We start from the raw sequence: 25,197 nt of genomic DNA on the forward strand, positions 1-25,197 counted from the left end.
CTGTGGTTCTTCCTGTGGCTGCCCCGATTCGCGCCACCGTTGTGTTGCCCCTTCAGGTCGTAGCGCCACATCACACGATTATTAGGAAAGCTATGATAGCGTAGGATATTATTCAACCTTGCCTTGTATATATATGAGGCTCAAGCAATACAACAACTATTCCATCAATCCCCCTCTCTCCCTTCTAACTGGATTAGTGAAAACTATCATGCATGGTCATCATCAATTACGTACAATACAAAGAGTACACGCATAGGCACCAACTAATCAGTAGCAATCACCAAAGCCTAACTGACATGCACACCCTACCCCTACGAGCACCTCCGAGATACTGAGCCTACACAACATCTTGAGATCGATGAAGTTGTCACGAACGCCTTCATAGTCGACGTGAACATCACCTCCCATTCAACGCGAAGGCCTGAAATAAAATCCAGAAAAATGCAACCACCAGTGTCAAGTCTAGGACTGGAGCCTTGGTGGGTTGGTTCCACCGCAATAAATCTAACAATCTAAGCTACGCCGAATTTGCTATTTTATTGTTAAATTGTTGTGTGTTATTTGTATAACTGCATGATGCATGCGCATGTATTTGCATAATGCGGTTAGAGTGTAATCCATGATGCCCTCCGATTCCAAGAATGAACAATCTCCTATATTTACTAGGAGTATGTACTTGTCCTGTCTTGTTTCTTTCTGGTATCGGCCAGTCATCCAACAAGAAAGAACTACTACTTGTATTCCCTTTAAAAAAATCTGATAAGTTCCACGACGTAATGTACAAGCACACGACAACTCCAAACATTTTTTACGGCAAGTTTAATGACGTGAGAATGCCAACTTTTGTTACCTAACATGGTAACTTCTGTGGTCCAGTTTATTACTGACAACCCGTGTGTCACTTGAATTTGTCATCTTTACGTGACTGAAATTCCCATTAAAAATATGCCAAGCATCTGACGTGTCTCACTTATCATTTATCATTTGGGAAAAAGAATGAGATACTAATGGGTACTCGCTGAATGAATGGGATGAATGGGATTCGTGAGAACCATGATGCATGCATGGTCATCATCAAGTACGGAGTACCCCTCCGTTCCTAAATATTTATTTTTCTAGACATTTCAAATGACTACTACATACGGATATATATAAACATATTTTAGAGTGTAGATTCACTCATTTTACTCCGTATGTAGTCACTTGTTGAAATGCCTAGAAAAAAAAGTATTTAGGAACGGAGGGAGTAGAATACAAGAAGTACACGTATAGGTACTAACTAATGAGTAGTAAAATCACCAACGACGGATCCTGCCCTAGTTATTATCTTCAATTCAATCAATCAACGAATCAAATGAAATGATGATGATTCCAATCCAATCGCCCCCCTTAATAGCTTGCTCCGCTAATCTCGTCCGCACCAAAGGCTGACCGTCCTCCTCGATCTCCTCCCTCCCTGCTGCCCTGTTGCTTTGCCTTTGCCTTTGGCCTTTGGCTTTTGGCTTTGCTTTGCTAATGGCAATGGCGATGTTAATGGCCGCCACCTCGTGACCTGACCAGACGACCTTAACCCCTCCGTCCGTCCTCGCTAAACCCACTCCTTCTTCCTTCTCATCTCTGGCTAATTAGCTGGTTCATGCTGGAGCAATGAGGCGGGTGGCGCCGGCGACCGTCGCTTCTGCCCACGGAGGTGCCCACCAAGGCCACGACGGAGACGCCCACGCCTCGCCCACCGCGCCGCACGGCTGCGCCTGCCCCTGCCGCCGCGGCAAGGCCACCGGCCACCACGGCAATGCCGGGGGCAACGCCAGCCGCTCGCCGGAGCCCAAAGCCCCCGCCTTGCCGCGGATCTGCATCTGGGACTCCGCCGGCGACGGCGAAGTCCTCGAGGCCTCCGTCTCCGTGGCGTGGCCGGACGAGGCCGCCACGCCGCGCGCCAATCTGGAGCCGCCGCCGCCGCAACGGAGGCGGCCCGGGAAGACCATCTCCAAGGGCCACAGGAACTACCACCTCATGCTCAACCTGCAGCTCGGCATCAGGCATGCCCATCCTTTCTTTCCTTCCTTTCTTTTTTACAAGAAGAAAGACAATACTGTCAGTCCCTGATCTCCATTGCAGACCTAATAAGATATACTGCCAATGGTGGGTACAGTTTTGGTGGCAATGGATTGTGAATTCGATGGTTGTTCTTGTCTGCAGACACGCGGTGGGGAAGTCGGCGGCGAAGCCGATGCGGGAGCTCAGCCGGGCGGACTTTGATCCCCGGGAGAAGTTCTGGACGCGGTTCCCGCCGGCGGGGTCCAAGACGACGCCGCCGCATTCCTCCTCCGAGTTCCGGTGGAAGGACTACTGCCCCATGGTCTTCAGGTAGCTGCCCAATGCCAACTGATAATCTTCAGCTCAGTCACTTGTTACTTCAACCTGCTCTGTAACTGGCTCTGTTTTCTTTTTATGTTGTTTTGCTTCACAGGCACATGAGGAAGCTGTTCGCCGTCGACCCGGCGGATTACATGCTTGCGATCTGCGGGGACGACGCCTTGCAGGAGCTGTCATCGCCGGGGAAGAGCGGGAGCTTCTTCTACCTCACGCAGGACGAGCGCTTCATGATCAAGACTGTCAAGAAATCTGAAGTCAAGGTAACACCAACATTCATGCTTGTTAGTTTTATTTATCATTTGTGTACACTATTTATTAATTTTGGCTGAGGATTCATCTTCTGTTGTGTTCTGCATGTTGTGTAGTTGTTGATTCGGATGTTGCCGAGCTACCACAAACATGTTAAACGGTACAAGAACTCTCTCATCACAAGGTTCTACGGTGTTCACTCTGTGAAGCCATATGGTGGGCAGAAGGTGTGCGACCCTTCCCACATGCCAACAACAACTACATTGGCTCCCTAGTGATGTTGACCGTTTCTTGGTTCATGAGTCATGACACTACGACACATGTTCTTTCGCAGGTGCGGTTCATCATAATGGGCAATCTGTTCTGCTCGGAGCACCGGATCCATCGCCGTTATGACCTGAAAGGCTCCTCCTACGGTCGGAAATCCGACAGGTTTGAAGAAGAAACCGGCGATGCAACCACGCTCAAGGACTTGGATCTCAATTTTGTGTTCCGGATGCAGCGCTCTTGGTATAAAGAGCTTCATGAGTACGCTTTCTGTCCTCCCCGGTAATGCTAGCGTAACTATATTGTCTTCCAGCAACATCGAGTCTGAAATGGCATTATTGTTTTCTTTAGGCAACTTAGGCGAGATTGTGCGTTCTTGGAATCGGAGGGCATCATGGATTACAGTTTATTGGTTGGAGTTCACTTTTGCGATGATATTGTCCCTGCATCAAAGATGGCATTATCTACTTTTACTTCTTCTCCTGGTAAGCAAGTTGGGTGTTACTTGAAGGAAGACATGATTCTGCTAAATGCTAAATAAGTACGGAATTTTGGCAACATTATGGTTTTTTCCGCTAACGTGAGCAATCATATTACCCAGAAGAGCTTTCGGCCAACATGGTGTCGGCATGCCAGGGCAGCGTCAGCATGCCTGAGCCATGCCCCTCAGCTAAAGATTTGGACAAGATGGCCGATCACCGGTACGTCATAATAGTGCTTGCACACATATGCATCTCTGTAGCTTCTTGACCCTTGCAGAATTAAATGAAATCTAGTCATAAATAGTACTGATAAATTGATAATCAAATAGAGGCTGATTAAACCGTGGAGCCTCTTTTGTCTATGTTAAGATACCTGTAAACATCATGTATCCGTGGCATGAAAATGAAATTTGATGTCACCCCTTTAAATGTTTGCTAAACGACATGATGCATTTTTTCTGTACTTTCTGTATGTGCGAGATCAAATATCTGTTGCTTGCAATATGAGCCTGCTCTTGTTAAGCATAAAGAGTGAAGAAAATACTTTCCTCACATCTTGGCTTAGCTACTTTGAATGTTTTCCCTGTCGGAAAAAAGACACCAAATGTGTCGCTACTCTATTGAATGAGCAACCACTTCCATACTACATACTAGTAAAATACTTGGATCTCTGTAGCTTCTTGACACTTGCAGAATTAAATTTAGTCATAGACAGTACTGATAATTGATAATCAAATAAAGACCGATTAAACTGCAGAACCTCTTTTGTCAATTGCAAGATACCTGTAAACATCATATGTCAGTGACATGAAAATGAAATTTGAACTACATGATACATTTTTTTTCCGGATTTGATTGTGTGTGCAAGATCAAATCTGTTGTTTGCAATATGAGCCCGCTCTTGTTAAGCACAAAGAGTGAAGAAATTCTTTTTCTGGCATCTTGGCCTAGCTACTTTGAATGTTTCCCTGTCAGAGAAAAGGCAGCAAATGTGTTGCCATCTCAGGACTCTGATGAGTAACCACTTCCATGCTACTAGTAGTAAAATAGGAGTACTTCTTTGTAGTAATCACTCACTTTGTACTACCAAAGCGACATGTTTAGTAATAATACTTTGGATCCCAGAGCTTCAATTGTTAGCCCCTCCCACTATGAGACCTTCAGTTACTAAATATGTCGCCTTTTGCAAAAACATACATTAGTTCTAATGGAACACATGCCTTGTTTTATTGACAAGTGGTACACTTAGTTTTTGCCTCCCTAAGATGTTACACCTGGGGTCGCATTGTCCGTCTCCTTTTTAATAAAACATGAGCTGTCATGATACATAGTGCAAACTTGATCGCTGCCGTCCCTTGTTTTCACATAGTGCATGTTCTGGCATCATTTGGCTTGCTCGCCCCCCACCTGTAATACCGAGATAGCAGTACCCCTTAATTATTCTATCGTGTTCATCGTTTTCTCTTATATGTAATGTAACTAATACCAACTGGACACTTGGCAACTCCAACCCCAGGTTCATTTTTAACTGTTGTTGTATAATAACTAGTGATACCAACTGGACAGTCGGCAACTCCAATTTCAGGTTCATTTTTAATCGGTATTCTCTTAGTGACTTCAGGAAACCTTTGGCTAGACTGGGTGCGCACCTGCCAGCTCGAGCGGAGCGCACATCCATGAGCGACGTCGACCCGTTCCTCTCTGGCGGCGGGGGATTCACGTCGGGCCGGAGCAAGAGCAGGGGTGAAGCCTACGACGTCATCCTCTACTTTGGGATAATCGACATCCTCCGGGACTACGACATCAGCAAGAGGCTGGAGCACGCATACAAGTCGCTGCAGACGGACCCTAGCTCGATCTCCGCGGTCGACCCGAGGCTCTACTCGCAGAGGTTCCGGGATTTCATGGGCAGGATATTCATCAAGGAGTGCTAGTGTACCACATAAGTTTTGATGTACCATATATACTACACATTAGTGTTGCCACAGTAAAGAAGATGAGCATGAGTAGAGGGACATGGGGCTGTAGTGGCTGAATTTTTGAGACACGGCCAGGGTTATGGGGAGAGGAAGAGGTGGTGTCTGTAAATGGTTTGTGTGATCCTGGTTAGTGAGGGGCAGATCAGATCCCTGATTTTGTTTGTTAGTGCTTGTTTAGTCTCCTGGGCTGCTTTGCCCTTTGTATATGTGTGTTGGATGGAGTGAAAGGGAGACATGGTTGTGTTTTTTATGTTTGATGAGAAAAGAGAAGATGAGTCTGGTGTAAGCCATGGATGATGATATGATAGTAGTAGGGAAGAAAGATCTTGTGCAGATACACTCTGATGCATGGCACTGTCTCCTAGTTAAATTTAGCAGCATCTGGTTGTTGAGCCCACATTGTTTGTAATATTTAATTGTTGCTAATGTTGGGTTAGTTCCCCCGTAGAGGAGGAGCTTTGGGTAGGGTACTGGTGCTATCAAAGGTATGCATGAGTAGTAGTAGTATATGCTGTTGGTGTGGATTAGTAAGTAGTAGATCAGATCTTGTTTGTGATTAGCAGCCATAGTTTAGGGCCTGTTTGGTTCCAAATAAGTCACCAACTTATAAGTCGAAAAGTGAAAAAAGTGACTTATTTTGCCAAACAGACCCGACTTATAAGTCACCCCAACTTATAAGTCATAAGTTGCTCCACCCCAACTTAAAACTTATAAATCATCCCTTTTTGCGTGGGTCCCACCACCTACATGATGTTGATTGGTGTGGAAAGGTGACTTATAAGTTAGGTGACAACCAAACAGGCGTGACTTATAAGTCACTAGTTTTAAGTCACCTGACTTATAAGTCGGGTGACTTATTGAAACCAAACAGGTCCTTAGTAGTAGTGGTTAGGCTGGTGTGGTGGGATAGGGGTAGCCATGTTGAATTGTTGGGCATTGGTCAGAGTGCCAACCAGTGGAAGGGAGGAGCAGAGGGAGTTTGGTCAAAGTCCACTGGCAGGACCGAGGCACTTGCACTATTTTTAAGCCTCAAGTTGTTTTTTTATATAAGAGGTGTTAAGAATATTGTGAAGACCTATTTTGTTGGAGTTTTCTCCAAAAAATTGTTTTTTCTTTGCACAGCTACATCGTAGTAATATACTATGATAAGTACTCTCTCCTTTTCCTTTTGCTCTGCATATGAGGTTTTTCTGAAGTCAAATTTCATAATATTTGACACTAAAGTTATATGATACGAAAATTAATTCCATGATGTTGATATCATACTATGAGTGTTGATATATTTTTCCTATAAAGTTGCTCTAACTTTACTAAGTTTGACTTTGGATATATCTTATATGCAAAATAAATAAAACAAAGGAGGGAGTATGCGTGCCTGTTGCTCGTGGCCGGTGGCGGCGAGGGGGATCCCGATGCCTTTGCTCCAGCTAGTAGTTTAGGTTAGTTTTTTTTTGTCCTTGCAGGTGTGACGCTTGGACGGATGGTGGCGCTTCTTCTTCGAGTTTGTCTTTCGGGCTCCTATCCTCATCAAGTTCGTCCATATGGACGTAGTCGGTGGAGCTTCGGCGTAGATTTCCGCCGTCTTCTTGGGGATATGGGGTTAGGGTTTCTTGACATGTGGAGTGATTTGGTGTCAAGTGCTTCAGATCTGTGTAAGGGTTCAACGACGATGACTGCAGTTCTAGGGCGACGGTCCTTAGGGGCACTGCACAAAGACTTCCCGGCTCTCATCGACAGGGTCAAGCCGGCTCCTGTAAGGAAGCGGCGCCAACGCCAGCGCGTCCGTGGAGTCATCATAGACAACTTGTAGTTGACACGCACATCATACCGCTCAAGGAATAACGCCGGAAAAGCCCGGAAGGGATTAGTCCGAGAAGAAGACGGAGGGAAAATTCTGAAACTTCAAAAAATGCGATTTATCATGTTTTGAGAAAAAAAATACTAGTAGGAGTACTGTATTTTCTGGGTTATTATACATTCACTATAGAAAAAATTGGGGTAATGTTTGAAAAAACATTTCAGTTTATTTTTAAAAAAACTATGTAGTACTATCTTCGTTTCAAAATAAATAAGTGCCTTAACTTTGTAGTAATTTTAGTATAAAGGAGTATTACTTGAGACATTTATTTTGAGACCAAGGAGTACTCTTTTCGTTCGAAAAAGCTTGTTTCTTAAATGGATGTGATGTAAAGGATCATATTTTTCGGACGGAAGGAGTATATAATAAGGTGAAAGAAAGCAATGATCAACTCCAACTTGTCCGCAACACATATCGCCTCCGCCCGTCCCGTCCGAGTGTCGTCAGTGAGTGAATGAGTGTGCAGCTGAGCTGGGTTGGTTCGTCCCCCCTGGCCTCCTCCTTTCCTTTTCTTTCCTTTCCCCCTTCTCCGTCCGTCCGTCCGGCTCCGGCTCCGGCTCCTTTCCCCACGCCACCGCCGCGCCGCGCAACTCCGGCGCTCTCCCCGCAAGCAAGCAGAACGAGCGCAGGTATCTTCTTCCTCTTCTTGCTCGGTCTCCGCTGGTTCTGCAGCACGGCATCCCCTTCTCCCCGCCGCCTACATCGGCCATGGCAGTTAGGGATCTCCTTCTCCTGGCCCTTTCTTTACCTAGATCTGGGAACCACCCAGCAGCTGCGCGCGGTTTTTCCTGAGATTCGCCTGCCCTGCTAAGCTCACCTCAGCTCAGCTCAGTCCCCATACCTGGTTCTGGGAAGGCAGGGATTAGCATAGCACGCTAGGCTAGGCTACTCCGTCTGAAAAATCGAAATGCCACAGTTCGTTTGGGAGTAGCTATTTTGGCCGCTTCTTCATCCCACCCACCAGTTTTTGGCTGCTTGGACAATTAGATTTCTGCACCTCTGGGCTCAACGTGCACATTTGCTACGGATGCACCAAAATTTCCTCTTCTTCATTTAAATTTGTTCATGTGCACTCACTCACCGACGACACATAGCCACTTAGATCTTTTTATATATTTTTTACAACTCTGCGCCGAATGCATATCAAATCAGACACCTATTGCGCACTATGGATCTGTTTGTAATGCTTAGACAGTAGACACCCAAGCATACCATCACATACAATGGATGCACCCGAATTTATCTTCTCTTGTTGTTTTTCTCTGCTAGTTCAGTAGTTCTGCATTTTCTTACAATATATCCCCTGCTCCCTGCTACCTGCATCGGCCATGGTTTAGGTCTGGCAGCTAGGGGTCTCTCCTTTCCTTTCCCTGTGGTTTACCTAGGTCTGGAAACCAGCCAGCAGCTGCGCTTTTGCCTAAGATTTGCCTGCTCTGCTAAGCTTGCTCGCCATACTTGTTAATTAGGAATAGCATAGCTCCACCCTACCTCCCTCCCTGCCCCTGCTAGCTAGCTAGGCTACTCGCGTGAAAATTGAAATGCCACAATTAGTTTAAGAATAGCTATTTGGACAGCTTCATCCCACCAATTTTTATATCTACACTTGCTTTACCCTAGACTACTTAGATAAGTGGATTTCTACAGCTCCGCGCTCAATGTCTATCAATTCAGATAACCATCACATTTGTTATGGATGTACCCAAATTTATCTTCTTTATAGTTGTTGTTTTCATCACTTAAATAAATCTAACTTGCTTCATGACATAATTAGTTTGAGAACAGTTATTTAGGCTGCTTCGCCCGACCAATTTGTTCATCTATCTACACCCTAGCATGCCTGGCTACTTAGATAATTAGATTTCTACATCTCCGCACTCAATGTGTAACAATACAGATACCTATCCCATACCACTATGGATGACACGTGCCCAAATCTATCTTCTTTATTTTTTGTTTTCTTCACTTTAATGAAATGAATCTAACTTGCTTCATCACATACTATGGATGTACCCTACTTTATGTTATTTATTTGTTGTTCTGACACTTCATCAAGCCGTTTCTCTGATTTTTCTTTGCAGGGAACAAATGCCGGCCAGGACGACGACAACGACTCTCTAGCTAGACATCAAGCCTCCAGATTAACTACTAAAATGGAGGGCTGTGACTGCATCGAGCCGTTCTGGCCGACCGACGAGCTCCTCATCAAGTACCAGTACATCTCAGACTTCTTCATAGCCCTCGCCTACTTCTCCATCCCACTCGAGCTCATCTACTTCGTCAAGAAGTCGTCATTCTTCCCCTACCGATGGGTGCTCATCCAGTTCGGCGCCTTCATCGTCCTCTGTGGGGCCACCCACCTCATAAACCTCTGGACCTTCACCATGCACACCAAGACCGTCGCCATCGTCATGACCGTCGCCAAGGTCTCCACGGCCGTCGTGTCCTGTGCGACCGCCCTCATGCTAGTTCATATCATACCCGACCTGCTCAGCGTCAAGACGAGGGAGCTGTTTCTCAAGAAGAAGGCCGACGAGCTTGACAGGGAAATGGGACTGATACGCACGCAGGAGGAGACGGGGAGGCATGTCAGAATGCTCACCCATGAGATCAGGAGCACGCTTGACAGGCACACCATCTTGAAGACTACTCTGGTTGAGCTCGGGAGGACGCTGGGTCTGGAGGAATGTGCCTTGTGGATGCCATCACGGAGCGGTTCTAGCCTTCAGCTAACTCATACTCTGCGCCACCCGATCCCGGGTGGCTCGTCTGTGCAGATCAATCTTCCTGTTGTCAATCAAGTCTTCAGTAGCAACCGGGCGATCATTGTGCCGCATACGTCTCCGTTGGCAAGGATCCGCCCTGTTCAAGGCCGGTATGTCCCACCGGAGGTGGCTGCTGTGAGAGTCCCCCTGCTGCACCTTTCAAACTTCCAGATAAATGACTGGCCCGAGCTTTCGGCGAAAAGCTACGCGATTATGGTTTTGATGCTCCCGTCTGATAGCGCGAGGAAATGGCATGTCCATGAACTGGAGCTCGTCGAGGTCGTCGCCGATCAGGTTGCTACTACACTTTCCCTGATGCTATATTGTTCATTTCTTGTTCTTATTATTGATGTGTAGCTAATATATTGTTCTGATGGACATAAATCAACCTTCTCTGTGGTTTTTTATTTCCCTTTTTTGGAATTTATAGTCCTTGAAAAACTATTCTGTATGCAGAAATTTCTCATGTGCTGCATTCCATTCTGTTTGTGGTTTAATTTTTAATAGATTGTGCACATAAAAACTAGTTACCTAGATACGTACATATGCATGGTGAACTAGCATTCTACACTGCTCTAATGAGGTCCTGTATGGCACTATTTTCCTGATGTGCAGCTAATATATTTTAATGAGCATACATCAACCTTCTCTGTAGTTTTCTTTTCTTTCCTTTAATTTTCCATTTTCAGTGGAAATGCCCTTTATAAAGAGTTGTAACAGGGTGATCCTCTGAATAACTGTTACCTGCAGTTGGCCTTTAAATGAAGCTGGGTGTTAAACCTTTTATCTAGGAAAGAATTACAGTCCTTGGAAAACTATTCTGTATGCAGAAAATTTTGTGCTGCATCCATGTTGTTTGTACTTCAGTTTTTACTTAGATTGTGCACACAGAAATACAGATATGCATGGTGAACCAGCTTTCTACACTGCTCTAATGAGATCATATATGGTACTCTCTGCAGGTAGCTGTTGCCCTCTCTCATGCTGCTATTCTTGAAGAATCCATGCGAGCACGTGATCTACTGATGGATCAAAATGTGGCCCTAGATTTAGCTCGGCGAGAGGCTGAAATGGCAATACGTGCTCGCAATGACTTCCTAGCTGTGATGAATCATGAAATGCGAACCCCGATGAACGCGATAATAGCCCTCTCCTCCTTGCTACTAGAAACTGAACTTACCCCTGAGCAGCGCCTAATGGTGGAAACGGTGCTGAAGAGCAGCAACCTTTTAGCGACGCTCATCAATGACGTCTTGGATCTTTCGAAACTCGAGGATGGTAGTTTCGAACTGGATATAAGCGCATTCAATCTTCATGCTGTTTTCAAAGAGGTTTGTACAAAAATATATCGCCCTCCCAACCACCTACCTAATACCACTGGTGATGCATATTACTCTAACCTGAACTTGGTATATGGCATTGCAGGTGATGAGTTTCGTCAAGCCGATTGCAGCCATAAAAAAACTCTCTGTGTCGGTTATGTTATCCCCTGACTTGCCTCTATCTGCCATCGGTGATGAGAAGCGACTCATGCAAACTATTCTGAACGTCTGCGGCAATGCCGTTAAGTTTACCAAGGAGGGCCACATCTCGCTCTTAGCGTCGGTTGTGAAGCCTGACGCTCTAAGAGAGTTCAGAAGCACCGATTTCCATCCGGTCGCGACCGATGGACATTTCTATGTAAAAGTTCAGGTAAAGATCGCATCGCAGAAACTCCATGCTCTAATCAATGTATTAAGCGAGAATGGCACGTGCGAGGATCACATGAAACTCTGTGGTTTCAGGTTAAAGATACAGGGTGCGGCATCAGCCCTCAGGACCTATCCCATGTGTTCACAAAGTTTGCTCACACGCAGAGCGGCGGGAACCAGGGGTACAACGGCAGCGGCCTCGGGCTCGCCATTTGCAAGAGGTATTCTACCAATGTCCTAACAGATTCCCGGCTTGAACGGCCGATGGGTCGGTCGATGACATAGTGACTTAGAAACACCTGAACGTGCAGGTTTGTGAGCCTGATGGGCGGGCACATATGGCTGGAGAGCGATGGGGCCGGAAAGGGCTGCACGGCGACGTTCGTAGTGAAGCTGGGGGCCTGTGACGCGTACCAGCAGCCGGCGGTCCCTCTGGTGTGGCCGAGCCACGCCGGCTCCGACCCGGCGGCGGCGGCTCGCTGGGAAGAGAGAGGGCTGTCTAACCTGAAACCTAGGTACCAGAGGAGTATATGACATGATAATCAAAACCGATGGATCATCGTCTAATTTTGTGGTCGGGGGAGGTAGGAGATGGAATGGAAGGTGTTTGTTTGTACACATGATGTAAAGAAGATGGTGATTGGCGCGTCCTGTAATCTGATGGATGTTGCTGTGCGGTTAATAGTGCATGGCAGCAGTAGGGTACAGTTGTTGCATCTGACTGATGATTCTGCTGCAGTGCAGTGCTGGCCCAATGTTGCAAAGAGTTGGAAGCCCATTGCAGCATGCAGCAAAGCACCAGCAACCAATGTAGTACATTATGCAGAGTTCTTTCCAGGATTTGTGAATTGTCCAAGCCAGTGAAGACCTCTTGCAATTTGGATCCCTCGGTTTCTTCCATTTTATTTTCCGATAGATAATGGACTATTTTCTTGATGCATAACTCTGGCATTTGCAACAACACATCAGCTGTGAGGCTAGGCAGAATAACTGACCATGAAATGGGTCCAAATTGGCAAAAACAGCACGTGTACCGTGGTTCCTTGAAAGTGAAAATCGCACAAGCAGGGTTTGGAAATATGAAGAATGCATTCTCCCAACAAAAAGATAATGAATACATTTACTACTTATAATATCATTTCATTTTTTTTCTATTCCTTAGAAACCAGGTACTATTTGCTAAGACAAGAATAAATATACTAATAGCAAGCATGATATTTGCAAAACCAATGCCCTTATCTCTGGCCAAATGGCTTCATTCACGCCAAATAAACAACATCATATAGCAGCCATGAACTGTTGTTCATTGTCCTGAAGCACATGTACAAAGTAACAAACACAGTGGTAGCTCCTGGAACTAGAACCATAAGACCAGCAAACTGGCAACATGATTATTAGCAAAAAGAACGAGAAGATGCCACCGTGGCTTCTTCAGATTTCAAAGGTGAAAGGCCTCAAGATCAAGGGAAAAGAAAGACAAAATAATCCAATCCATCTTTTCTGTCACCGAGCTAATCGCATCAGACCATTCCACTATTGTCCTATCCTCTTGATTGATCATGTTATCAAGAAAGGAGTAACAATATGTATCTATAAACACTTCTAATATATAAGCATAACAACTGCAACTGAATAAATCATCTCATAAACATACTTAAGATCCACCATAAAGATAAATCATCGATTTTGTAACCATGTAGGGCAACTTGTACAATCTAAATCAATGAAAGCACATAGTCGCCATACGAAGCATACTATATAATAGTGCAAAAATGCAAATGGTTATTGCTGATGGATCATCACTATAGGGTCCAATAGGGTAGTGCAGTAGAGCCAGGGCCGACCTAAAGGCCAGGCAAAAGGGACAACCGCCCTGGTCCTCGCGAGAGAAGGGCCCCAAATACGAATTATATGTAACAACTATACAATTATACATTACACTTAGAAGATTATTGAATACATAAAAGAGAATCTCAATTTGCATGAGTGCAAGTTCACACTGCATATTAATAGTTTGTAGAACAAACCAATCCGACTGGTAAAGTTGAGTTTAATTACATTGCTAGTCTCTCTTTACGATGGACGTCTCAGTATCATAATAAAATTTATGATAACTAGATTTTTGTGTTTAAACGAATGCACAATTTTTCATTTGAGAAATGGGTAGGAGATCTTAGATGTACCAAAGAAAACCAAGTGAATCTAAACTAGCATGTCAGATAATCGAATCATATGTCAAACTACGATCAAAAATATTTCATGTTCTTCTATTATTATAACGATGGTCCTATTTTGAATACAAGTACAAAATCATGCACATGTTGCCAACCTATTACGAACCCAACTTGCAAGTCGTATTTGCCATGGCCTAGAAATTTCTATGAATCTGTTTTCCAACATACACCAGCTATTAAGAAATTGATTAGTGTGTATGATTTAGAAAATATCTACCATGATATTCAATATCATTAAAAGATATATGTACACATGCATAGATATGGTATTGGTTTTCCTGTCCTGTGTCAGCTAGCGTGATTCTATTGCTTCTGTTCTGATCATTGTCGAGATACTTGTTGTGCTATGCCACGGAATTGCGAAGTACCCCTCCACGAGACTGTTAAGTTCACAAATAAATAAATGATGCAATTGGGGCAGTCGCAAAAGCCACCACCCACCCAAGCTCAAATGGTCCTTATATGAACATTAAAAATAAAAAAAAACTGATTTTTTTGCAACATACTTTAAGAAATTTTAATTTTTACCATGCCTTTCACCAAAAAAAAATCAGTGCTCTAAATGCGTTTGAAAGTAACATTTTCAGAGCATTGGTTTTGTTTTTTGTACCACGCCTTTCACCAATATCATTTCATGATGAAATTTTGCATGCACAACAAACATTTCTTAAAGTATGCCACAAAAGAAATTAGCTTCTCAAAATGTTTTCTATTTTTTTATAATATTACGTTCATACCAAGAGTATTTGATACTAGGTGTAGAAACTCCACATTCCTTAACATCCTTTTGATATTATAGCAAATATGCTCGTGCATTGCACAACGGGAGAAAACAATCAAATTATGCTGAGATAAGGAATTTTAAAATGTCATTTCACAAACTACGTCTGAATCATCTCACAGTGAGATAAGAGACTTTTAACAAGTCAAAAACTGAAAATGTGATGGTCTCATCACAACTTGATTTCCTAAGGCGCTACAGTGAAATATTTTATGGCTAAGCAAGCTGCATTGATGAACCCTGCGTGAGCTAGACTGATGAACGATGTGCCTCGCGTTGGCCTAGCATCACGGTGTTTTTCATGACTAGTAAAACTATAGTACAAGAATAAACATAGGTATGTATGGAGGCAAATTAGACATTTAGTCATTTTCATATAGCTTACAAAAAATAACCCATAAAAGTTGTGTGAATTTTTCTAAGGCAAGCGTTGTATAGAACACAAAAACCCTTTTTTAACCGATGAGCGATGGACTAAATAAAATCATAAAACAGCCTCTACATATCCCCTAAAAGAGCTCTATGTAAGCGACGGTTCGTTTTGTTCGTTATTTACGTATCTGTTTAAATTTTGTGAATATTTTCTAAAATTTGAAATTATTTTAAAATTGCTAAATATATTTAGAATTCACGGTCACTTTTTAAAAATCATGAACATTTTTTTGAAATCGTGATTTTTTTTATAATATGCAAACAATTTTAAAAAATCTTGAACATTTTATGATTTTCCTACCATTTTTTGAATTCATGAACATTTTATGATTTCTCAAAAAAAACTTCAACTCACAACTTTATGAGATTTGGAATTTTTGGAAATCCTAAATTAATTTAAAAAAGGAAAAACATAAACATAAATAAGAAAAGAAAAGGCAAAAAAGGAAATGAAAGAAACACCCAACCTGAGTCTTGGAAGCTATTGCACACCACGTTTTCGTTTCTAAAGTATGCTGTCGAGCAAGGACTTGATTATCAGGCCTATTTCACGAATCAACCTAGGTCTCACGGGCTACTGGGATCAGCGGTTTGATGCTATCCTTCAGGTGCATGCCGGACTTTAGACCGGTACACACCTTAAGGGCTACTAGCTATACATCTAGGCAGAGAATGAATTGCACAAATCAAAAAATTAGCAAAAAAACATTCGAAGATCGAGGTGGTGCACCACCTAGGAAGCAGTCCGGCATAAAACTCTGATGCGAATGAATAGTTCCATAGAGAACATTTCCGTCATTAAGCTCGGTTGAAATCCTTCAAACTTTTTCAATACCGAGGTAATCTATGACACCTCAGATTTAGCACCGACAGCAGAAAGGAGCACTCACATTCTTTTCCATGATGTTGGGATGCGCTGCCTAGATCGTCTTTGTCATCCCTCTCCATGCTCGGCTCGATGCCGGTGCTAGTGGTTAACGGCATCGGGATAGTGATGCAGGCGCGTGCATGTCCTTGTTCTTATGTATTGTCGGCGCCGTCATGCGCCGAAGGACCGTGAAGCAGCTGGTCGTGGTTGTGGCATTTTTTGCGTTACTAGCCCTGTTGATGGTTGTGTTTATGTTGGTCACAAAAGTTTGCATCCCAAAGGTGTTTGGCATCATCGCAACCACTTACAGCACGACCATGTTCATTATCGCAATGATCATGGATATCGTAAGTGATTTCTCAATTTGTGGCTTGTGGCTAGTGGTAAATGCCCAACATTACGGCCACCGTGACCACAATGGTGCAGCTCATTGTCAATTTCTTCTTCTACCTCCATAACAAGAACGAGGACAAGGGAGGGTATGATGCAGCATAATTATGCTGATGTTGATGCTACAACTTCTTCTGATATTTGGGGCTACAAAATTGCATGAAGTACAAGTTATTTACCTATCTTGCCATTGGCTGGCTGTTAGAAGGAGTTTTACTCATAGTCGTTTCAAACCATTTTGTGATCTGAGGTTATGTAAACCAATTATTTTTTATACCAAACTTTTATACTTTTTAAACTAATTATACCATATTAAAATTTTAATTTGTATAATTTTCTATTACTTAGACATCATAGTTAGCTGCATGACAATGTTTATAAATAATAGTTACAATATTCCTTGTCATGCAGTTGTAATACATATTAATGGACAAAATTTTAAATTAACAAAAAACTCTTTCTAGTTAAAAAATCCTTTGAATTGACTTTTAAATATTGCATGAATGATAGTGTATACCCATATATTTGCATACACTGCTCTAATTGCTGCACCTAATTCTCTCTTTAGCTTTGTTTCTTAAAACATTAGGGATATATTTGTAATTTTTTTATCTTTTATAGTTTTACCTGCAAAATTTTCAGGACAAACGACTTTTTTCCTGATCAGGCTTTTAGTTTTCACGTGTTTATGTAACTTGATTTTTTTCTTACTCACAAAAACATTGATTTTCTATTAATGAAATACATGGTTCCGCCGCAAAGGATGTTAAGCGATCATGTCACACATGTGCCACGCAAGATGAAAATGAAATGCTGTGGACCCCGAAAACCCATTTAACACGAGCAAATGATAATATTGTTATTACTGTTTTAGTGCTTTATTGACGCAAAACCATCACAAGTAAGGCATGCAGTCGCTTCAGAAGAACACCACCCTTAACCAACGAAAAGTACATTGGTAGCACAACTAACATCGAATCTGACTAGTCAGACCCACATGTAAGGGCTGACATGGCAAAGACTAGTCGGCCGAGGTGGTCAGTGGTCCACATATCTGCTGCTAAAATGGGCGCTGGCCCACCTGTCGGTGACCCATCAGCCGCTAGCCGACGCGGCACCTGGCCACCGCCATGGCTGGAGCCAGTGGCGGAGCTTGCAGCAAATTCCTGGACGGGCTGGGTAGGCTAAATTGCATGAAATTGGTTTTTCCCCGGCCCATGGGCCGGCTATAATAGGAGGATGTGGTGCAAAGCTGGGCGGGCCATGGCCCATGTAGCCTTGCTGAAGCTCCGCCAGTGGCTGGAGCCAAGCACCGGGAGCACCTATAGGCCGCTCGCTGCGGCGAAATGCCGGCGCTTCGCACAGTAGCGGCTAGCGTGGGCCGGCCCATTTACAGTGGCACGCGGCGGAACGTTCCCGAGATGAAAAATCGTAAAAAAGAAATTAGCACTCGCGCTGTAACTCGAACACGCGACTTCGCACTAACTGGCCTGCCGTGCAAACCACTGCGATGTAGACATTCTCACGTTCAACTAGCAGCGCGACAGTTAAAGACTACAGATAATTTATTGGGTCGAACCGACGACCTCCTGCAACTGAATTTTTCAAAATTATGAATATTTTCTTCAAAATAAAAACATTTTCCGAATTTTCGTACAAATTTTGTAAAACAGGAACATTTTGATGATGTGAACAAATTTGAGAAAGGGGAACATTTCTTGAATTTGTGAACAAAAAACAAAAATGTTTATATTTTTAAAACTTCCAGAACATTTTTTGAATTTGTGATTTTTTTGAAAAACATGAACTATTATTGAATTTGTGAACAAATTTGGAAAGCTGGAATATTTTTTTCAATTCCCAAACATTTTTTGAATCTTGAGAACAAATTTTGAAATGGTGAACAATTTTAAAAAATCCTGAACAAATTTGGAAGCGCGAACAATTTTTTAAAGCATGAACATTTTTGAATCTTGAGAACATATTTCGAAACGGAGAGAAATTTTGAAAAAATCCGAACAAATTTGGAAGTCCAAACAATTTTTTAAAGCACAAACATTTTCTGAATCTTGAAAACATATTTTGAAATGGAGAGAATTTTGAAAAATCCTGAAAATTTTTGGAAGAGCTAACATTTTTTGAATATGTGAACAAAAAATTGAAATTCAGTACATTTTCTGAATTTCAGAACTTTTGTACTTTTTTGTGTAACAAGAACAAATTTTGAATTTTGAGAACATTTGTTGGAAACACGAACAATATTTAGTTTTTTGATTTTAAAGGACAAGAAGAAAAGAAAAGGAAATAAAAAAGAAAATCATAAACATTTGTAAAACTACGAACATATTCTTAAAAAGAAAAATAAACTTGAAAAAGAAAATGAAAAAGAAACAGAAACGAAAAAAAAAGAAATAAAAAAACAATAGAAAGCCAAAAAAGAACCAGAAAAAATGATACAGGAAAAAAACCGGTTCAGGGAACCTTCCAGAAGGTTCCCAAAACCGGTTTGGACGCATTATGTGTGGGCCGGCCCATTTCTCGCTCGCTGCGCTGCCCCTGTGCGATCGCTCGACAGTTTGCCGCAGCGAGCGGCAAATAGGATCTTCCCCAAGTCTGCGGGAAAATATCAGGTGATACCAACACTTAGGTGATACCATGATACGGGCTTCCGGGCCATTGGATCTCATATCCGACAGTTCCCGGAAGTCAATTGTACCTATGCGAAATTTTGAAACTCCCGGATAACTTTTTTGCAAAATGCTTAAGAACTTCGGGGAGACGTCGGATCTGAGATCCAACGGCTCCCAGAAGCCCGTATCATGGTATCACCTAAGTGTTGATATCACCTGATATTTTCCAATAGGGCCGAAGCCAAGCTCCTGTCGTTCATGTCGTCCAGTTGTCGCAGAAATGGATAAAAATGAATGTATATGGAAGAACACTGAATAATGACGAGTAGCACATCGAACTAGTATATACTGGTACTGGGGTCATTTACTTCAGTTTAGCCTCTCATGACAGTAAGCATTAGCCAAAGGCATCAAGAGACCTCCGTAGACATCATCCAGCCCAGTATATGTGTCTGGGAGCACTTATTATTAACATTATGAACAAGTAAAAGAAATTCTCATGCTTTCGCTATGATTGCTTATTTGATCCTCAAGAAGAAGAAAAACTCCTTCCCGTGCGCCGGCGGTGGCGGTCCAGTCTAGAGTTTGGATGACTGCTCGACCCCGGGATATTCTTTACACCATGTCTTGTGGATGTGCGTTACCACAAAACCCCCAGGGGTTTCAGGCTGAGTGACATCACAAAAACAACCCGTGTTAAAATTTCCAAAATACGAGTGGGTCAGGTCAGGTTTTGGCTCAACACAAGTGATATATATATATATACCTTTACATTCAGTGCAAGAGTTGTAAAACAGCACGCCCACGCAGCACCTGAAAATAGCAGCGCATCAAACATTCAGCTGAGGATGATTTGCTAAAATGAGGTTTATCAAGATAACGGGAGCGTGCTGTCCCACAGGACGAAAAAACTTTGAAATCCACGTCACACTGTCCCACAGGTTATGTGCTATGCCCTCCATTAGGTAGAATCAGAGAATCATGTCCATCAGATAGAATCGATCAACCGGCCAAAGCCATGCCAAAGTCCCCATACCTCTTTGTTAGGACGGGAACATGCCAAATCAGGTAGCCAGATCATTTTAACTAGCTTGAAGCACAATTTTCCATTAATCATAGACCAAGATTGATTTTCGACATCCCCAACTGACTCAGGATATAACTACTGATTGCTCAACAACGAATGACCCCCAACCCACGGGTTGTCCTTTTGCAAAGGACTTTGAATCTATGGCCATTATCATCAAGTGGTCATTCATGTTTACATATGTAGTAAAGGAATTCATGTTTCAGTCAACTTCTACTATCTAGATCACTTCATACCATAACCAGTAAGTCCATAATATCTGGCCAGAATAGAGTTATACAACAGTCCACACTGTAAATTTAGCATTGTACTTTTCTGTAACTGAATGATGCGGTCATTGTTTCGCAACAGGCAAAAAAAGGATATGTGCGCAAAGTAATAAAGGTAAACTATAAATGACACTATCTATAAATAAAACAAGAATTCTGATTGAGCACATACAAACTGGGTAAAAAGATACTGCCATCTGAACAAAATGTATTAAATAGCATTTTTTGTTAAAGTTTGAGTTGCTCAACGCAGTAACTGTATAATACTTTGCAGATTCATAACAACTCACCTTCTGCCTCCCACAAGTCGAATCTCACAAGCCAACTGTCAGAAGCAGTCTGCAAGATAACTAGTCTGTCCACCCATGATCGGTACTTTTTCCCTTGTTTGTCACCATAACATGAAGCCAGCTCATCAATGGATGAATGGATCGAAAGTTCAACCCCAGACGGATGAATAATAACTCCATTTGCATCCTAGCACCCACAATAAATAAATAAATAAATAAATAATCTGAAAGCTTAAGAAAATATTAACGAAAATATGGCATTTTCTCAGAATTAGAAAGCTCGAGAAACTGAGATGGGAGAGGGGAGAAATTTACACAAAAGCTAACCAAACTGTTTAAGTGTATATGGAAGTGGAAAACCATATACATACTGTGATGTTTTTGAAGTACTGTATAACTGAATCAGCCTTTGGAACATCAGCTCTACGCCACTTTTCGTACAGAACATAGAACTTCACAATGGCCGCTGTAGGCTTGAAAGGGTCCTCCTTGATGTAAGGAAACTCAACGTCTCTTGGAGAAACATTAGGTCCTAGCTTGAAGTGCCCAATAGCTTGAATAATACCAGCAGCACACCTCTCAGTTGCATGAATTATCTTAGGATTATCCTTCGCATTTTCTGCATGCCACTGGAGTAGTTCCTCTTGGGCATTGCTAACCTAACATTTTAGAACATAGAGTTGCAGTAAACTCACATTCATTCACGCCTGAACTTTAATAGACACATCATGCAAGTTATTGTACACTGACCATGACACCATGTACACCAGGGATACTGAATAATTCTGCATCATTACCAGAGTCACCACAAGCAAGAGTATTGTTGGGTGTTTTTCCGCATGAACCTAACTTCTTGAGCAAATATGCAAGTGCTTGACCCTTTCCAGCCCCTTGAGCTAATATGTCAAGATCCTGGCCACCACTGTAGATTATTTTCGCATCTACCTGTTTACAGTAAATATAGTAGTTAACCACACAAATTCCAAAAAACCATGATTCTTAAAGAATATATTACGAAAAACTAACACCTAACAACATCAGTAAACATGCTGCCTCTTAGAAAAAAAGTAAGCATGCTGCCTCACCCCACGTTTCTCAAACTTCTCGGAGAGAGACTTGATCACTCCCTGAGCGTTCTTCTTGTCAACCAAAAAGCTGACCTTATGTGGACGCTGTTCTGTCTCTACCTGCATTCATGCAAGTGAATGACAATAAAGTGTTATTTGTATAGAGATCAAAATGATTATTAATTAGGGGAAGTAGCTGTTTAGCAATCGAACATGCCTGAAGCTTCAGCTCAGAAAACTTAGCTGTCTCCTCAAGAACAATATTCCTGTCCCACTTATTGTTCAGATATTCCTCCCAGCCATGATCAGGGACCATGGCTTCACCATAAGTTATCTCAGAGCCCACAGACAAAATAGTGATGTCTGGAGTTAGCATAGGCTTCTCTTTCCTCAATTCCTTATACAGAGTAGGTGATCTTCCTGTTGAAAAGACAAGAAGAGAATCCTGACAGTAAACAGACTCCCAAAGGGCCCCAAACCTAAGCAAAGACAAGTTTTCTTCGTCATGATGATCAACCTGAAAGTTTGAAACCCAAGAAACTTCAAATTAGTTGGTCATACAAAAAAGTTACAATTATCTCTGGACAAAATCCAAGCTGCGAGTTTAGACAAACACCATTGTGTGATCGAGATCTGAAACAATCATAAGACGCGCAGAGCCCTTGAGCTTATCCATTTTAGCAACCTGCAAAGATGGCTGTCCTTCTGTGAGGAATCAAGACTCGAAGGGAAGATCTTGGGTGCATAAAACATCAAGAAAAGTTCTATTTGTGCCATTGACATCATTAACTACGAACCCAGACTTTCACAGGCAGTCGAAGCAGCAAGTAAAAGAGTAGTTCTTATATACTCATCCTAATGTTTCCACTGCTGGTTTGCTGCATGCTATGAACTGTCTCAAGATTTAAGAATATAAACTATCACACCCAACTCAGATCATGGACGCACTCAAATGTGAAATAGAAACACATTGTCCGGTTTTAAGAGAACATTTACAATCAAATTCTCATACAATCAGTGCTAACATAGAAGTGTGATTCAATTGTGTTTTGATACTGCTAGGATGCTACAGGCCAGGTAGTTAGCATCGCTGGCTCTAGAATCTGGACGAGCAACACACCCTACCAGAATGTTAAGAACAATCCAAGCAGGTTAGTGTTCGTCACCAGCGATAGAAAGCAAACCAAGCCCGGATTGATCCCCACTCCACGTCAGTCTAGGCGAACGGCACAGGAGGACGGCAGCTATGGGAGGGTCCCCTTCGAGGTGGCGTGCGAGATCCGGAGGCATGTTTGGCGTAGATTGTGTTCAATCGACGAAGTCGTCGCCAGGGGAAGAGGAAGGGTTGTGGTGCGTGGGAGGAGAGACGGGTGGCGAGTGGTTGTTTCAGGAGAGATGGACGAGCGCCTTTCTTCCTCACGAACTTCGTTGGTGGTGAGGCCCCCGCGCCTTGGCTGCAACCGTTCCCTTGTATCGACACATCGACGGGTACCACAAGATACCATATCTCAGCATCTCCGGCCCATCCAATGGCATATCCATCTGTTTTTCGAAATGATTATTAAAGGTTAAGAACATAGTTTTTTTACTACTTTGAAAATAAAAACCGGTGTTTTGACTAAAGACAGCTCAGCAAAGAAATGATGGAGATCATATCTAGCCAGGGGATAATTGGAAAAGAGACGATTAAGGTTCTCATTAACTGCCACAAAACCCGCAATGCTTTATTTCCACCATTTCTTTGCACCCCGAGCCTGTCACCAAGTTTGGAGGGTGGCTCCGGGGGGTGCCGGGCATATTTTGGCTCGGCCCAGACACTTGGGAGTTGCCCGGTGCGGCCGTTTTTTCAGTTTGGACCCCCATTGGGCCTTTGGGGGTTCGTTCGGGGTGAAGATGCTCTAATCATCCTTTTCCTCCTTTTATTTTTACTCATGCTCTTGACCATGCACAATGCCTCGTATTCTAGCTATCAAAATGAAAATATAGCTAGCACCAACAAACATATTGCTAACCCACTGAATACTACATATTGGACAAGAACAGACAGCACAGCAGCAAAATCAAACAGATTGCAAGCATGCAACAGAACCATATTATATATAAAAAGTAATGAAAGACGGGCCTGTTTATTTCGAATCATCCCCTCTCAAGATCGGGATCCTCTCGATCTCAATCTGCTGCTGGCCGAGATCGGGTCGAGATTCGCGGTACGCGAGGGAGGAGTTGAGGCGGGCGGATTCATACCTTGACGGAGCCCGAGGGCCTGGCGCCGCACGGCCGATCTGCCGCTGGTCCCCGCCGCCGCGCCGCGCGAACCGCCGGTATCCACCGCTGCTTGGTGAGAGCGCCGACCCGCTGCTCCACCGCCGCCACAGAGAGGAAGAAAGGAAGAGGCGAGGAGGGATGGGGTTCGTGCGGTTGGCGGTGAAATAGGGGAGATCGATCGTGGGGGGGTGAGCCAGCCCGTGAGGAGAGGTGAACCACTGCCCACTTCCGGATCGGAAAACGCTCTCCGTCACCCGACCCATCTCTCGTCTCTCCCTTCTTTCCACCGCCCCAACCGCGCGTCCCGGCTTTTACATCAGAGCGATATACATAACTTTTTATTATATAGTTTTATTTAGAGGTATATAAGAGTATGAAAAGTAAATCAAAATTACAATGGCTAAAGTGGTTACATGAATCGGTCACCGGAAAAATGCTAGAATGACAAGGCTAAACATAGTGTAATCTTCTAGCATGTTGTCAGTCACCCCGGTTGAATATAGGCCGAACAATCAGACCCTCATCAGCCGAGTATATCCAGAATTCATAAGAACCCGCTGGCCGGGTTGTAGGAGAAAGGACCACATGATGATCCAGTATGTAGCATGGTGAACAATCAGTGGCGGAGACAGGGGGTGCCAGCAGGGGCCCAGGCCCCCCTAACATCCAAGATTTGTTGATAATTTGCTTATAAACAGTGTAAAATTAGTCTTTAGTTGCTGCTAAATGCCTCTTTTCCAATGGTTTGGCCCTCCCTAATCTGATTCACTGTCACTTGGCCCCCTCGATCGATTTTTTTCTGGCTCCGCCACTGTGAACAATCTGTAAAAAATGAGCACCCAAACCTTGCTGAACACCACATCATTTCGGCAATTCCATATAGCCCAAATAAATGGAGACACGTCAATGCAAATATGCACTTTAGTTTTCTTGTTTTCCCCGAAAAGTCATGTTCCAAACATATGAGCAATAGTGGTAGGAGGTGGAGTATTAAAAAAATACACAAGCCGTCAAATGTTACGAACAAAGGAATAAGAGATAAACAAATGCTCTAAAGTTTCATACAAAAGGCACATCTTATACAGCCGTTCCGGCGTCTCCTGACTAGATTATCTTTTGTGAGAATAACTTTCCGATTGACAAAACACACGAAGATTTTAATCTTTAACGAAACTTTTAGTTTTCACAAATACTTTAGTAGCAAAGGTGTATGCTCATTC

General features: G+C 43.1%; 3 protein-coding genes across 6 annotated transcripts; 2 read left to right on the top strand and 1 right to left on the bottom strand.

Moving 5' to 3' along the window:
* The first annotated feature begins 1,392 nt into the window (after positions 1-1,392).
* Positions 1,393-5,598, top strand: LOC125555397 (phosphatidylinositol 4-phosphate 5-kinase 2). Of its 4 annotated transcripts, none has more exons than XM_087525224.1 (8): positions 1,393-2,039; positions 2,200-2,367; positions 2,471-2,636; positions 2,742-2,852; positions 2,960-3,153; positions 3,244-3,377; positions 3,497-3,593; positions 4,987-5,598. In XM_087525224.1, the coding sequence occupies exons 1-8, from the start codon at positions 1,648-1,650 to the stop codon at positions 5,306-5,308; spliced, it is 1,584 nt and encodes a 527-aa protein (XP_087381350.1). In that variant the 5' UTR covers positions 1,393-1,647; the 3' UTR covers positions 5,309-5,598. The 4 variants fall into 4 exon arrangements, with proteins under 4 accessions (XP_087381350.1, XP_048574327.2, XP_087381349.1 ...); XM_048718370.2 differs by having other exon boundaries at positions 1,396-2,039; positions 4,996-5,598; XM_087525223.1 differs by having other exon boundaries at positions 1,397-2,039; positions 3,494-3,593.
* A 2,011-nt stretch (positions 5,599-7,609) lies between these two features.
* On the top strand, positions 7,610-12,549 carry LOC125506718 (putative ethylene response sensor 1). Its single transcript, XM_048671457.2, has 6 exons — positions 7,610-7,840; positions 9,290-10,267; positions 10,936-11,304; positions 11,399-11,665; positions 11,758-11,885; positions 11,976-12,549. Exons 2-6 carry the CDS (start codon positions 9,362-9,364, stop codon positions 12,196-12,198), a joined length of 1,893 nt encoding a protein of 630 aa, XP_048527414.2. The 5' UTR covers positions 7,610-7,840; positions 9,290-9,361; the 3' UTR covers positions 12,199-12,549.
* Positions 12,550-19,318: 6,769 nt separating this feature from the next.
* On the bottom strand, positions 19,319-24,237 carry LOC125506719 (sucrose-phosphatase 2). The gene is made up of 9 exons (XM_048671459.2): positions 23,957-24,237; positions 22,329-22,397; positions 21,930-22,229; positions 21,731-21,832; positions 21,396-21,590; positions 21,017-21,304; positions 20,646-20,832; positions 19,766-19,812; positions 19,319-19,667 (listed from the first exon to the last, which is right to left on the bottom strand). The coding sequence occupies exons 2-9, from the start codon at positions 22,386-22,388 to the stop codon at positions 19,578-19,580; spliced, it is 1,269 nt and encodes a 422-aa protein (XP_048527416.2). The 5' UTR covers positions 22,389-22,397; positions 23,957-24,237; the 3' UTR covers positions 19,319-19,577.
* Between the last annotated feature and the right edge of the window lie 960 nt (positions 24,238-25,197).

Source organism: Triticum urartu, chromosome 5A (genome assembly GCF_056163025.1).
Source record: "Triticum urartu cultivar PI428250 chromosome 5A, HENAU_Tu73, whole genome shotgun sequence".
Taxonomy (NCBI): domain Eukaryota; kingdom Viridiplantae; phylum Streptophyta; class Magnoliopsida; order Poales; family Poaceae; genus Triticum; species Triticum urartu.

Coding starts and splice junctions, on each gene's coding strand:
- LOC125555397 (XM_087525223.1), top strand. CDS start 1,648: ATGAGGCGGGTGGCGCCGGCGACCGTCGCTTCTGCCCACGGAGGTGCC. Junction 2,368..2,470: donor TACTGCCCCATGGTCTTCAG/GTAGCTGCCCAA, acceptor TTTGCTTCACAG/GCACATGAGGAAGCTGTTCG. Junction 2,853..2,959: donor AGCCATATGGTGGGCAGAAG/GTGTGCGACCCT, acceptor GTTCTTTCGCAG/GTGCGGTTCATCATAATGGG.
- LOC125506718 (XM_048671457.2), top strand. CDS start 9,362: ATGGAGGGCTGTGACTGCATCGAGCCGTTCTGGCCGACCGACGAGCTC. Junction 11,305..11,398: donor TTCATGCTGTTTTCAAAGAG/GTTTGTACAAAA, acceptor ATGGCATTGCAG/GTGATGAGTTTCGTCAAGCC. Junction 11,666..11,757: donor ATTTCTATGTAAAAGTTCAG/GTAAAGATCGCA, acceptor CTGTGGTTTCAG/GTTAAAGATACAGGGTGCGG.
- LOC125506719 (XM_048671459.2), bottom strand. CDS start 22,388: ATGGATAAGCTCAAGGGCTCTGCGCGTCTTATGATTGTTTCAGATCTC. Junction 21,591..21,730: donor AGAAGTTTGAGAAACGTGGG/GTGAGGCAGCAT, acceptor TACTGTAAACAG/GTAGATGCGAAAATAATCTA. Junction 21,305..21,395: donor CTGGTGTACATGGTGTCATG/GTCAGTGTACAA, acceptor CTAAAATGTTAG/GTTAGCAATGCCCAAGAGGA.